This window comes from Strongylocentrotus purpuratus, unplaced genomic scaffold, assembly GCF_000002235.5.
Source record: "Strongylocentrotus purpuratus isolate Spur 01 unplaced genomic scaffold, Spur_5.0 spur5_scaffold_4, whole genome shotgun sequence".
Taxonomy (NCBI): Eukaryota; Metazoa; Echinodermata; class Echinoidea; order Camarodonta; family Strongylocentrotidae; genus Strongylocentrotus; species Strongylocentrotus purpuratus.
The window spans coordinates 25,536,832-25,552,203 of NW_022145610.1; the positions used below are offsets into that span (position 1 = coordinate 25,536,832).

Below are 15,372 nucleotides of genomic sequence, written 5' to 3' on the forward strand. Positions count from 1 at the left end.
TAAATTGACAGGCGCATAGAAGCATCAAATATGCATGAGATTAGGCGTATACAATAAAGGCTCATATATTGAAATTCAATATCAACGCTTGCCACAGTGTTTGCATGTGACATTAGCCTAATGATTTAATACCAGATACAAGGTGAAATTCGTCCATGTGTATAGAATGATCAAAAATTCATGACAGTTGGTTTTTAACTCTTTCTTTATGTGGACAAGTAATTATTAATGAAGTTTGATATGCCACATTTTAATTGTGACATTTTAGAATTCATTTTATATTGCTTGCCATTGAAATGATGATTATTGAAGTAGTAATAAAATACAGCTAAGATAGAGCTATGCTTGCACCTTTTTTGTGTATAAAAAAGTAGTGAAATTCTGATATTAATAAATGCACCTCTGTTAAATTCTTTGCTATTTGATGCCCATGGGATGGAAAGTCAATAGAGATAAGGTTGAAGATAAGTTTGGATATAGAATGAATACAGAATGCAATAGTAATTCTGGAATATTGTATTATTTTCCTTTCTATTCAGGTGAAGTTACAGAAATGACTATTCAATATGAAGCACCAGATATATGAATAGTTGAAGTAATTCAAACTATCTGTATCATCTCAACCCAAATAATGAACTTAGTAGTGTTGGTTATTGACTGTGATCTTATTATAGGCTGTACGACAGCAACCTAATCATATTTAATACTTGAGATGACACTTCCATGTAATCCATGCTTGATTTTTATGAGCTTCTCATTTTTTGGTCTATTTTTTCTTCTTTTGGATGAATGATTTCAATCACATCAACTTGTAATTGCTTTGATAGCTTTTGACAGTGTGTGAAAATGATGTTGGTTTAAGAGGGCAGGATTTCCCGTTGGCAGTTGGATCATACCACTTGACACGATTCGGGTGAACAAGGCGCCCCGTTTCTCCTTTCTGTAGCGGGAAGCCTACCCCCGAGCCTGTTTTGAATGGTATGAACCCGATCTAAATTGCTTGCACGGCGACCAACACACTCTCCCTCACCCACACCCACACACACACACACACACACACACACACTCTCCATCTCATCCATCCAACGTTGGACTAAAGGCATGGTACCTATTGATTATGCTTGTGTCCCTGGCACGTAATTATTAATGCAAGGAGTACAGGCAGGGCCACTCACAAGGACTGTGTGTGCTCACACACACTCGCACACACACACACACACACACACGCATACATACACCCACACCCTCGCACAGAGTTTGTGTCATCCTTATTAATGGCATCGATCAGATCCAGGGCGAACCATTGGCAGGGGCATGGAAGATGAGAAGGAGAGAGAGAGAGCCCCACATTTGCCGTGCATTGATTGAGAGGGGCTGCCAAGTGCGGCACACCAAGCACTGTGCTTCCGATAAACGTATATATTCCGTTCGGAGCTTCGGTCAAAACAAGGAGTACAGATCACCCAAAATCCTGGCTTTTATTGCCTAGGATGGGTTGATGGTAGCCTTGGTTGATTAAGGAGATATACCTAAGAGGAAAATATATATGCCTCATCAGGAATATAAACATATATACGAGAGTATACTGAGAATACATCTTATATTTCTGTTGAGTCGGGAGTACCTCCTGTGAGTCTAACGCTGAAGCAGCACTGATTGCCTTTTAATGGACCTCTTGGAGCGAAAGAAACACAGCAGAAGCATCTCATAGGAACCTGAGGATGCAGCAAACATATCCTGATAGCTCGGAGAAAATACAAGGCTTATTTCTACAGAGATATTGTCAGCAGGAACCTCTTTGTGCATTGGTATACCAGTCGCGCACAAAACAGATGCCGGATGTACAGCCAAGGCCGTATTGTGAGCTATTGATTCGAGTCGCATCGATTAGAGCTTGGTGAAAAACCCATTGGCAGTCGGAAGGCTCTCTTTCATCTCTCGGAATTGATGAATGTCTTTCCTACTACTGGTTTTAATCATGTGACCTTGCTTTCAGCAGTAGATGTAGACATTCTGATAATTTATCTCTATCGGCTCAATTTTTATGATTCTGTTAGCGGAAACGACCGACTGCTTTCTGAAGGTTATAAAAACGGAGGAATTACAACCACTGGTTGATTTCAAAGGTTTAGGGATCAAATGGAACAATTTGATATCAAATTAATCTGATTTAAACCCATTTTTTTAGATATATTTTGAACCACAATAAATAACTGAAGCAATAATGGCCCTGGTGCAATCATACTAAGATATTTGTTAGCAATAAATTTGAACTGGTCTTCTTTTTGATGTTCCCATGTTGTTGCACCAGATTTTGAAGGGATCTTTATTAAAAGCCAGAAGGAACACTGGACAGGAATTGAAAAGTATCCCTACACTATGGCTAACAGTCCGTATGATACAATTCAAAGATATCTCAAACAAAGAGTAGGACATCACAAAGTGTGCACCATCTCCACCGCTGCAGCAACGTAACGAGGGTCGGCAAAGACACTCATTTAAAGTATGGATGACATTTCAGACTATTTGGTGAAGGCCAAAACCTACATATCGACGGCCAAGGAGTCCGCAAAAGAACACATATGCAATGCCAAAGAATACTTCTATGCAAACCTTCAAACTGATTCAATGTAAGTCGCTTCAGTGGCCTTAAAGAGTTGTGAACCCTTTTTCTCATCTATGGAAATTTTTATTGGCATCCTGGAAACCTCAAATTTATCTTTAAATGCTCCCTCAAGAATCAGTGTAGAGGCTGACTTCATATTATCTAATTCTCTTTCCATATTTGCTCCTGTATTTGCTCCATGGTTCATGCAGTATGTTGATATTGTATGTCAAAAGGCAGAAGGGAATTATCTCTGGTTAGAATTAATGAGTTAACGCCCTTCCTGCTCTCAGGGGTTGCTTTGAAGCAAAGTAACTATCATCAGTTCAGAGCCAGAAGGAAGTTAACTGTGTGTTCAAGAACAAGGATTAATACCCTCTTGGTTCCAAACAGACATTATTATAGTCCTGAGAGTACATGTATGATTCGTAATATCAGGGGAGCGTTTCACAAAACTTGTCATCAGTGAAAAATGACAGTTTTTGTTTTAAGCTACTGAAATCCTTGCTTCTGATTGGTTATCAGCAGATTTGTCACTGTATTTTGTAATTTGTCAGTGAAAAAAGGCTTTGTGAAACGCCCCCGTGACCTTTTCCCTCTGCGCCCTTAATTGATACAATGTACCATTTACCTTTTCAATCCCTTGATCCCATTTAAGTTGATATTGTCTGTCTAAAGGACATTGACTTTGTGAAAATACCGGTAATCCAAGTTAATGATGATCCGCCATCTGCTCCAAGCTTTATTTCGTTAAAAGTTTCTGGTTTAGATTAGGGTTGCGATTGGGATTTGTGTCATGTTTAGGGTTAGGGATATGGGTAGGTGTAGTGTTAGGTCTAGGGCTGGGAATAGGAACTTAGTTGGAATAAGGGATTCACAGCAGAGCAATCGTCGCCTTCTGGCTCTCGACAAGGAGTATATATTATTATCCTGTGTTAGAACTAAATACGGTTTATGGTGTAAATTATTTTAGAAACAAAAATGATTTTAGGATTTATTGAAGATGTTTTATCATTGCAATATGAGGACCTAAATGTACATGGATTGCAATGAGTAAACACTATAAACAAGATGCTATAGATATGCACCTATTTTGATCAGATATTACTAGAAGAATATTGTTTCAATTTGCATGCACATCGATTCATTTTGATTAAAATGTTCCTTATATAAACATGGGTCTTCTCTTATAACAAAGAGCTGCGATTGAGCCAGATTTGGGCTCTAATAGCCCACAAACCCCTATTTTCTTGAGTACAGAGTTGCGATGGATATCAAGGTGTGATCGATAAAATTCAATTGCACCTGTTTATAAGACAGTGTAATATTACTTCTTTCAATACATTATTTTAGGATTGCTTCATATTCTTTCCACGGATACGGTTTGGAACCCACTAGCAAGACACACATCTGATGAAAATGATGCAGTTGCTCAAGGGTTTTGTTTTTGTGAACTGTAGCAGTACATACATGCTATTAAATGGGAATAGCATTCATGCATTTTTTTTCTCAATATGGATGCTTTTTAGCACATTATTCTATATGCTTGAACTAATAGTGCACATTGCTAAACATGTGTTTGAAAAGGAAAAGAAGCCATGTCATTTTTTTGGAGATGTTTTTTCTATATTTGCCAACACGTGTCCTTCATAAATAGTTTAGAGATTCTGACATAAAATATCCAATTCATTATTTTTCATGGTTGTCTGAGCGTAATGATAGATCATTGAAATAGCAAAGCAGCAGAATATTATGCAAAGCATGACTAGTTCAGGAAAATGTTCTTGTAGACAAATCACTAACCTAAAGGGTTGAAGCCCTTTTAATGGCTAGAAAAGGCTATATGTACATGTTTATACATGTATGTTGATTTTTTTTAGCATTTCTAAATTTGGAAATATGAAAAGTTATGAGATTCAAAGAAATGGTAACAGAGACTTCCCAGGGCCAGAAAGGGAATTGTTTGATGTGTTTTCTCCCATCAGCAAAAACTAGGATATATGATTTACTTTGGTTGGGATTAATTGCTGAATTGTTTGAGAATGAGAATGAGAGAGGAAGAAGAAGAAGAAGAAGAAAAAGAAGAAGAAGAAGAAGAAGAAGAAGAAGAAGAAGAAGAAGAAGAAGAAGAAGAAGAAGAAGAAGAAGGAGGAGGAGGAGGAGAAGGAGAAGGAGAAGGAGAAGGAGAGGGAGAAGAAGAGAGAGAGAAAAAAGAAGAAGAGAGTGAGAGAGAGAGAGAGAGAGAGAGAGAGAGAGAGAAAGAGAGAGAGAGAGAGAGAGATATGGGAGGAGAAGGGGTAATATACATGGGTGTTTAGGGTTCTTGTGAGGATAGATATCTGGGCCAACCTCATGCATTGGTAATGTCCCTACAGATATAAGGCCATAAAACAAATGCTATACAAGGAATATTTATTATTCACAATGAAGCAAAGAATGATTTTATGCATTGGATTTAACCCTTGTATCTTTTTACAGTGAATTCTTTGATGCCATGGTAGTAATCCCCAAGCAATTAGCACTTGAAACTGAATATTTCTGCCCTTAAGGTGCAATATTAGAGTTTCAGTTATCTAATGTAAGATGGATCAGTTCTACATACACCATGACAACCATGCAATTTTGATCAGTTCCTTTCAAAAATGTCATTGCACATTTTCAAATTATATGTTATTTAAATTAATGGAATATTAATTGATGAATTTCTGATTTTGGATTACCTTTCTTCAAAGATGAATGATTGAATGGCGTTATCATATTTGTCAAAGTTAATGGCTCGTGAATGTATGAGAAATTCGGATTAATCACACAGAACATGCATGCACAAAATGTATCTGTGCGGAGCGAATACAATTACCAGCAAATACCACCATTGTTGCTCTTCTCTCTCTTCGTCTCGATCCGATTGACATCCAATGTCTGACAAATCCACTCTCTGGTACCTGAGCAGCACATCTATTCATGAACAAAGCTAGTCATTTCCTTTCTCATTTTGCCACAGAGTAGGAATTATATCACATACAGTACCCAGACAAATTTGCATTGCCAACTCCATTTAGAAGCTCAGCTCTTAATATGCAGAGAATGGGGTTCGTCATGAACGTGCGCTGGTGTAATGGGCTTTTTCCATCACGTGGCATACACTTGATATTTAGTGTTATCCCCTATGTACCCCCTGTTCATGTAGTCTACCGTTTTCATTTTACGGCTATATGAAACTTGTCTAGCTAAACCAGCATTTTTCAACCGGGGTGCCGCATAAGAAATTAAGTTACGTACTTTAAAAGACTATTTTGGAATAATGTCAATTTCGTGAAACGCAACATATTGGAAACTGCTTGAGTACGTTAATTTATGAACAAATAGCATTGCAAAGATTTTGAAAGTGTATTTTTTCCTTGCTCGCATTATTTAGAAACGATAATTTAAGAGAGCAAAGTAGCTGAATACCCTCATATTTTGTCAACAAGAGATGCCTGAATATCTTCATATTCATGTATATTTGGCGATGGGGTGTCCGCATACATTATTTCATATCTTGTCTAGATAGAGTGTAGATTACAAATTAATTTTAACATATTAAAGATATCTCTTTTTTCCTAGCTCTGGGAAAATTACGCCCATAGGTGTGTACACGGCACTTGACAAGTTGCAGAGTGATGCACTTGTAATATTCTGTGATGAATTTGGGATCGGGGTGACGCGGAAACCTTTTATTTCTAAAAAAGGGTGCTGTGACTGAAAGAAGGTTGAAAAACGTTTAGCTACACGACAAGTAAATAAACTTCTCTTGTGTGAATGTTGCATATCGTCGCTGTTTTCACGAAGTGACAGTAGTGAAAAAATATTGCATTCACTTTGCGTTACGATTTTCCTCACTACCATCACTTCGTGAAAACAAGGACGATATACTGAGACATTGAATAATGAACGCATGTTTGAGCATTAATGCTTCTAACGAAAACTCAATAAAGAATGAGGGCCTCGATCATACCTTATTCTTTTCTGAACGTTGTAACTGGATGCATAGGTTTGCCTTGGTGCTCACTGATGGTCGGCTGACTGTTGTGTCAACTGACCTCCTTGCTCAAAGTTAGTTTCTCTATACGACCTTTCCGCATATGTTGTTGTTATCCAATGGGCACACCCCTTTTGCTAGATGCTGATTCTTCATGCAATGTAAACTGGGCGGGGTCTATCGTGTGTGCACTCTTCTGATTGGCCAGCCATCATGTCAAATGATCTCTTCAAAACAAGTTATATGGTGTCATCATCCAGTGGTAACGCCCCACTCACAATACGATGATTTGTATTCAACATTTATTTACACAAAACTAGATCGTATAAATCTTGTGCAGTGTGAGCTGTGAAGAGGCTCTTAGCATTCATATCTCATGCCTGGGAATAGTCAAGGAGGATGTTGACTGCATAATTCATATAGGCCATATCAGAGAGACGTACGAGTGTCCATTATGAAGGATAGATCACTCAAACTCAAGTGTATGTAATGTAAGATGCATGGAAGGTGGTCATTATAGACAGTCGTATGACACATTCTTCTGCTACAATATATCCAGTCATTTCCTACTCTGACTGAATTCCTAACTATAAACCTGGGCCTAACACTAATCCTAATTCTAATCCTCATCCTAAACATTACCTAAAACTCTATTGCAACCCTAAACCTAACCATAACCCTTACCCTATACTTTGACGAAATAAAGCCTGGAGCAGTCGTCACTGGATCCTATGTTGGATCACCTTTTAGACAGGCCATGTTGTGAATCTGATCTGACATTTAGGCGAGTGACATTTGCTCCAGGCTACATTATTTAGTGGAAGATACTGGGTTTGGCTGTGATACATTTGGCTTAGCTTTAAAGTTTAGGATGAGAATTAGGTACGTTATCGGTCCAGGGTTTAATCCAGGAATTTGATGAGTGCTTGAAATAGATTGTGGAGCATTTGTCGCCAAAAATCTGGTAGAAAATCTTGCGGACAATTATATTTGAAAATTATCTACTTTAAATTAAGCCAATAAGCCATGAGGGTATGTTCAACACAGAGTGTACATCCTTTCAGCCCTAAGAAAGTTAAATGTGGTCATAAAGTTGTAGACTTCTTTTTTGCCTTTCTCTTGGTGAGAATTTTTTTCTTTCTTCTCTTTTGTAATAAAGTGGCTAGAGTTAGAACAGGACATACACTGTACACTACTGGTACATTAAAGCATGTACATAGGTACTCCTTGATCAAATGCACTCTTCATGCAAGGTCTTCTTAGTTAAGCATAGCTATTAAAGTGGTTTGTTTATAGGTAAACATATCATTGTTTGTCTTTTTTCATGATATGTGTTCTCCTGTTTGTTTCCTGCCTCCATTTTGGCAATGTATCATTATTATTGGCCTTAATATTCTACAGATTTCTCCTATGGGGGATTTTTTTTTCTTCACCATATTTAAAAAAATCTGTATATCATTTTGTTGTTCATCTAATTCTTTGGATTGTTTAAATGTCACATTCCCCCCTCCCCCCTAACAACAAAAACAGAAGGTCAGCAGCACCCTTAAATAGGGACCTTGCCCCGTGCTATTTACCCTATCTACTCTCAGAGCTAGCCCACAGAAGATGCATAGAGCTAGGTTCATCATGAAGTATGCAAATCACATCCTATTTATGGCGTGTTTAGGGCTCGCTGAGCAGGAAATTAAAATGCCTGCTGGCCACTTCACCACCTGGTCTCCCCCGAACGCTATCTCGTATAAGACGGTGAGGATCGAGAGAAGGAAGGATCGGATTCACCATCTTTTTGCCACCATACATTGTACATCTATATATGTTCCTCCATTCCCTTTTAGTCCTACATGGTTTTCAGTTTGCATTATGATTATCATTTTGCTTTGAAATTTTAAGAATTTACTGGTTATAGGGAGTGGTCACAATTGCCACTTTAGCCAACAAACATTGTACATGTACATGTATATGTTTCTCCATTCCCTTTTAGTCCTGCATGGTTTCCAGTCTGCACTATGATTATCATTTTACTTTAGTCATACTTTGATTTGAAATTGAATGAATTTCCTGGTTAGAGAAGTGGTCACAATTGCCACTTTTGCCATCATACATTGTGCATGTTCAGGATGCCATTATAGTCCTTGTTTTGTTAAAATATTCTAGTTAACCGGGGAGATATCAAATTTATGATATGGGTTGCCAATACATTATGTGTACATGTCCCTATATCCATTTGCTCCTGCGTTTTGAGAAGTCATTGAATTGTAAGTATATCATTGTGAACCTAATTTGTCCAACCTTGATTCATATATAAAAATGTGCAGGTGGTAGGATAGATCCGATTTGCGAACATTTTGCTGTTCTGGCCTGCATTCTGGCCTTTACCACTTACTCTGTGGTGTATGCAGTTCTAGCCCATAAAGTTACTTTAAATGCAATCTATGATAGATTGTAAAATATTAGAATGAAGCCTCTCTTTCTCTCTTTCTCTTATTTTCTCATTCTCTTTTTTAATACTCTCTATCTCTTTTCAGATTTTCTATTTCTCCCTCTTCATCCCATTCTCTCTCTCTTCCCCTCTTTAAAATCTAGGCCTGCTCTATCCATCCATCTCCCCAGTTCTCCACATATCATTACCCCTGCTTGCATGCTACATCTATTGCAAATAAAGGCAACTCCATGGAGTATGGTAGTTCAAGTATGATTACAATCACATGCCCGTGTGATGTATTTGCTCACCGGCGCATGTTACCTTCATACACGGTTAAGCCTATCCATCAAAGACAAGAAACTGTTTCTCTTCTTCTACCCTACATCCCAGGGCTTTCTATCTGTCCAGTCTAATTCTGATGTAGTGTTTTGTCTTAAGGCATTGTTCATTCTATTAAATCTACATGTCTTTGGACATCAAGTTCTGGCTATATCGACTGCATATGAAGTTACAAATGTGTATGCTAATCTTTAATGATATTCTCAAAGCTGTTTATATATATATATATATATATATATACATACATATGTCATATAAAGATTTGAAAGAAAAGAAATTATATACACAATAGAAACGAATTTATTTGTAAAGATGAATAAGTTTTTTAAAGCGTCAAAGTCCAACGTAATATATGACAAAGAGACTATGCAAAGGTCACAAATGTCATGTCCTCCGTTGGGAACCAGAAGGACGTTATAACTCATATATACATTTGCACAGAGGTACCACCTCTCTGAGTTTTGCCAGACAAAATGCAAAATGCACAACAATTGACTTTCCTTGCGTCTGTTTTTGTGAAAATCAGGTGTTTTTGCATGTGATCAAGAAAGAAATTGCTTCCTCTGTGGTGTGACAATTTGGTGATATTCGAGAGATTGCACGTGTATAATCTAGCAAGATCTACCTACCACCATGGTTGCATACCCTTGAGAGCACTTATTTACATGCGCATTCTCCGGTCTGAATGTTCTAACGAGACCGATGCGCATCCACCGTGTAACGTTCTCAGTGAAGACATCCAATTTGCCAAGTTGTGTGACTAACGTGTGCATTCATGTCCATGAGATGTGCATCGTCTGAAAGCCATAGCCATTTTTGCGGTTGTGGTATGCACTTCGGGGCGAATTTAGATTGGATTGTGGGTTGTGGTATTGAACATGAACATTGTATTTCTTTTCGCCATTGTGAGGATGATATTTCTGGGTACATTCATATGTTTTTTTTAGGACAATTATAATTTCCTTGGCATGTTGTTATGTCTTTGAATAGGCAGAAAACAAATGACAATACCATAATCCTACAGCAATGTATATATGATTGAGTAACTAACAGAAATGTACTGGTACTTGAACAAATGTCTACAATTTCATATTTTGGAGAAATGATATAGAAAATGAAAGATTTTTTCCAAATACATTAAGACTTAAAAATAATAAATCTGTAAATACTGCCTTTATATCTGCCATACAACAGAATTTCACAAGATTCTACAGGGAAACTTGCCTTTCGTGATTCATATCACAATATATGTTCAGATTCAGAAGGGCATACCTTACATAATTTTACAAAGCATTAAAGCCCTTCTGGCTCCAAACATATGATATATTGGTATCATATATCACTACAGATAGCTACTGTATCTATGATTCCAGGAAAACAAAGATGGTGCTGAAAAATATACATGACTTTTTTAGCATTGCCACACATCACACAGGCAGTACCGTTCCCTTGTGAATCACCAATTCGTGACTAATTTATTGCGCCGCAAGAAGAAGAGCATTCCAGCATCGTTAGCTCCCCTCCACTAATGAGGTATTGATGCCCTCGGCTGGTGTACCCCCCTCGCCCTGTGAAGGATTTACATGTGATTGATTTTCCCCTCCGAATACGTGACTTTATTGATTGAAGATTGACCTTACCCTTCAACATTCTCTTTTCCTTTCTTTTTTTGTTGTGTTACATGATTCCATTTTTCATCCTCGATCTCTTCAATGATTTGGCTAGATCTTTGTTTTCTGAATCACATTCTTTCATCTCTTTTTTTTCTCCCTACATTTTCAAATTTAGTTGATTGATTCTCTGTATTTCCTCTCTCTCTAGCTCTCTTGATAAAACTACCTTGATCAAACCTTTTCAGTTTTAATTTCTGTACATCTTTTAGTTCTGATTTTACTTTTTTTTCTCCTAGATCACTTTGTATTACATGAACATATACAATCATACCTGTCTATAGCAACCACCCAAGGGAAACACAAAAAGTGGTCTTTGTAGACAGGTTCCTTTAGTACATGTTTCAATGAGAAACCATTTTCAAGGGAAACAACAAATGTGGTCTTTGTAGACAGGTGGTCACTAAAGCAGGTTTGACTATATATTAATCTTGATGATCTCTCTCTATTTTTGTGAAACAATTAAATGTACAACTAATTGAATATATATTGAGTAATAATAACCATAATGAAAATAGATTTTAAAAAAGTGGTTTGCAAGGAATAACCATTTTGCCCTATCTCTCTCTCTCTTTCTCTGTTTTTAGAATTCAGACGACGTCCAAGGCCCAGAACGAAGCCGACTACCCAGCCTATGGTGTTACAGGCCCAGGCGCACAGGTCACATCTTCCATGAATGTAAGTACACTGTCAGATGGAGGGGTGGGGCAAGACCAACCTCACCCCCCCCTCTCTTTACCCCTTCCCTCCAGTAGAACATTGAGGCATGCCATTAAATACATATAAGAAAAGTATGCCCTCTTTTTTAAACTTAGACACAAAAGACCTGACAAATATGGCTTTGGGGAGATTTTTTGTTTGTTTTGTGGGGGTGGAAGGGGGCATGTCAGAAAACTTTTGCGCCCCTTCCCTTTTACAGAACCCTGGATCTGCACCTTTTTAAGTTTCAAACTATCACCTTTACTTTAATATATACTTGTTTACTCATTAAAGTTTAGTCAAATAGTTGCCATGATTGATTTAAGCATCATCAACTCCATGCATTTTAAGTAAACAAGTACACTTCACTAAAACTCAGTGCAAGTTAGATCTCATTGCAATCATTGAAGGAGAGTATAATTTACCCAATCCTGAGCATATGTTTAGTTTGAATAGATGCATTTGTTTTATTTCCTCTAAACATATATTAGAAGAATATCATACTCAATTACAATCATGTATTTAAGACTTCTGAAATCCATGAAGATAAAAAGAAAAATTATTTTTTCCAAGTCTCTGTCATTAAAGAGGAAAGGGGAATATATCTTGACCATTAATTTATGAAAAATCATTTTGTCAAAACATTTCTACTGTGTACAAAAATGAGTATATCAGGGACATTGATCGATCATCTAGAATGGATGGAGCATTTTTATCAATCTTGGGTGTTTTCTCAACGGAATACATATTTCATTCTGAAATTGTTTGTAGTGCAAATTGGAAAGGAATGCACTCCGCACCAGTCTGTTTTTACAAAAACAGTCATCATAACAAAACAAAAAAACTTACACCAGCTCATTAGAATGATGAAATCTTTCATGGACACTTGCTCAGGTAATGTCTGTTTCATCCTATTAAATTTGTTTTGGTTTTGTAATCCGGTGTTTCTTATAAGCAGTTTTTAAATGTTGAGAATTGGCATTTATTTTCATTATTATGTCATTTGGTTACCATGGACTACGTGTAGTTTACCATTTTCTTTGATTGCTGTTTTAAAGTTGTTTTTCTTTCTTTTTTCTTCTTGTTAGAATGGGGACAGAAAACTTGCCCAGAGTGCCCAGATGTATCACTACCAACATCAGAAACAACAGATGATCGCCATGGAGAAGTATGAATAACAGAAACTATGATTTTAATACCCATTTACATAAGGTGATAGATTATAATAGTGAGAGGAATTGGAAAAGAAAGGGATTGGAAATGTAGATTGTAGAGATTACAGAAATATCTGACAAAATGAGATCAGGAAGATAAAAAAAAAATGCTTCCGGTCTTGCTCATCCTAATTTATTGGATACTTCACATTTACCTTTCCTCGTCAATTATATATATATATATATTGTTTTCATCGTTGTTCTTATCATCATGTTTGACCTTTTGTTTTTATCCCTTTATTCATAGTTCATTTACCGGTATTTTCACTTACTCATTGAAATAAGGGGGTCATTTTTCAGATATTGCCAAAATGAAAGGGTCTCAGTTTCAAAGTTAATAACTTTGTTGATACTTTATTGGATTGTCAGCAAATGTTCATTGGCCTATTTCTCTCATTTTTCTGCCCTTACCAAAGCCAAATTGATGCCACAATAGGCTTCCTCTAGAAGCAATATAGTTATTGGTAGAATGAAGGAGGTGGCACATTCAGTAAAGTGTGTGCTGTCATTATTAATGTCAAACCAAAGTTCTTGGGTTTGAATCTATTCCAGGCAGAGGACAGAAGCCTGTGTTGTATTAACCCCACTCCATCCCTTGGATAGGATGTTAAATCGAGGCCCTCTTGTAAAGGAAAGTCACCATGTTTGCACATTAAGAACCCACTGCACTAAGGTACACATGCACATCCCAATCTGTTATACCAGAAGGATAGACTCAAGGGTCAAGTGAATTCATATCGCTTTTCCCCTCCCATAAACAGGTGATGCCAACTTCATAATAATAAAAAAACATTTTTGTACTAGAATACAAGCATTGTTCTACATATCTGATTTTATAATGTTTCATTCTTATGAACTCTCCCTCATTCAGGCGTGAGAAAGGAGATGTTGCACGGGATGCCTCAGATTACGATTCAGAAGAAGAGAATGAAGATGGCGACCTGACTGTCTACGAATGCCCTGGACTTGCTCCGGTAAGTGAACTTTGACCTCTTCTACCTCCATTACTCATTATGATTTTCTTCTATTTTCGAAATAAATAACATGTTCACGATTTCAGAATGGAAACGATAACAGAACACACAAAAACATATAGCTCTCAAAGATAGGATATTTTATCAACATCGCTCTTTTATTTTCTCATCATACTTTTAAAAAAAGATATTGGTGCAAAATAAAAGGGTAAAAAGTGGCGTGGGCATATGTGGCTAATTTGGCTGTCATCATACCAAACGTTTTTGTGAGAAACTGGTGCAATTAAAGCGTTTTTCAGACCAATTATCTGCAAATTGCAGTGTCATGACAGGAACTCAAGATTACCTTCCTTCTTTCCTTCTGGCCTTCATTCTGTCATTTCTCCTGTCATTTTTATATATAATATTGTTCATTGTCATTTTTGAGACGTCTTTAAAACAGAGCCTTGTTGTAAACCAGCCTATTTAAATGTTGTTAACAATGTTTCGTAATGATTATGTAGCTGAACATGATACTCTGTATAAAGATGAAAACAAAAAATTAAAAAATATTTAAACAAAATAAATAAAATTTAAAATTAAAAAAAAATTAAACATTTTTTTTTTTAAATCTAAATTGGGTACGTCTTCATTTTCTTTGTTCGTCTTCCAGACCGGTGAGATGCAGGTGAAGAACCCCCTCTTTGCGGAGGATGCTTACCCCAAGCAAGGAGGAGAGGCAGAAGGAGAAGAGAAGCAGTAATGATGAAGACATTGCTGAGGAACCAAGCCCAGATACACCATTGCAGTGGCATACCTACCTAGGGGGCAGGATCAGGGAGGGATGGGGTGGGGTAGGGGGGGGGGGGGCAAGGAGAGGGGTTGATCTTGGTGGTAAGCATCTTCCTCCTGTTTGGAAGTCACCGGAATTATAATTTCATTTCCAGATTAGAGCTGTAAGGGCATTATTCATGTTCTGTTTAATGATGTGACCTAATGCCATTTTGGTCTCGAGCAGGCAAAATTATGGTACTGTCCGACCTTACAGATATGTTAAGAATAAATATTTCACTTTTTTTTTTTCTTTCTTCCTTTTGTTGTTGTTGAGGGGGTGTGTGGGGCTGTGAGGTCCTCGCTTGACTCATGATGTTTTTAACTAAATTTTCGCTATGCCACTGCAAGTTAGATGTATCTGCCCAAAGTTCCTAGATAACATTGTGGGATCACTGGGTTATGTGCAATTTTGTTCCCATTCCATGCTCTTTAGTAAGCTGGATTGTCAAACATCACTATCAATTATTTGGTTTCATAATTTTTTATTAATTTTTTATGAAGATGGAAAGATATACCTCACACATTTTGATTGGTAAATTCTCCTGTATACTCCAGCTGTGGTTCTGTGGGGATTTATTTTGTAGACATAAGTGATCTTTACAGGTTTCTATCATC

The 15,372-nt window shown here is 37.1% G+C and overlaps 1 protein-coding gene across 1 annotated transcript in view; it reads left to right on the plus strand.

Annotated features, from left to right (window-relative positions):
- The window catches only part of LOC115929042, a 43,381-nt gene extending 28,583 nt beyond the window's left edge, over positions 1-14,798 (plus strand). Inside the window, exons 6-9 of the mRNA XM_030997150.1 lie at positions 11,645-11,735; positions 12,845-12,924; positions 13,842-13,944; positions 14,597-14,798. Of these exons, the coding sequence (XP_030853010.1) occupies positions 11,645-11,735; positions 12,845-12,924; positions 13,842-13,944; positions 14,597-14,686 (364 nt within the window). The 3' untranslated portion in view covers positions 14,687-14,798. The remainder of the gene's footprint in view (positions 1-11,644; positions 11,736-12,844; positions 12,925-13,841; positions 13,945-14,596) is intronic.
- Positions 14,799-15,372: the final 574 nt, after the last annotated feature.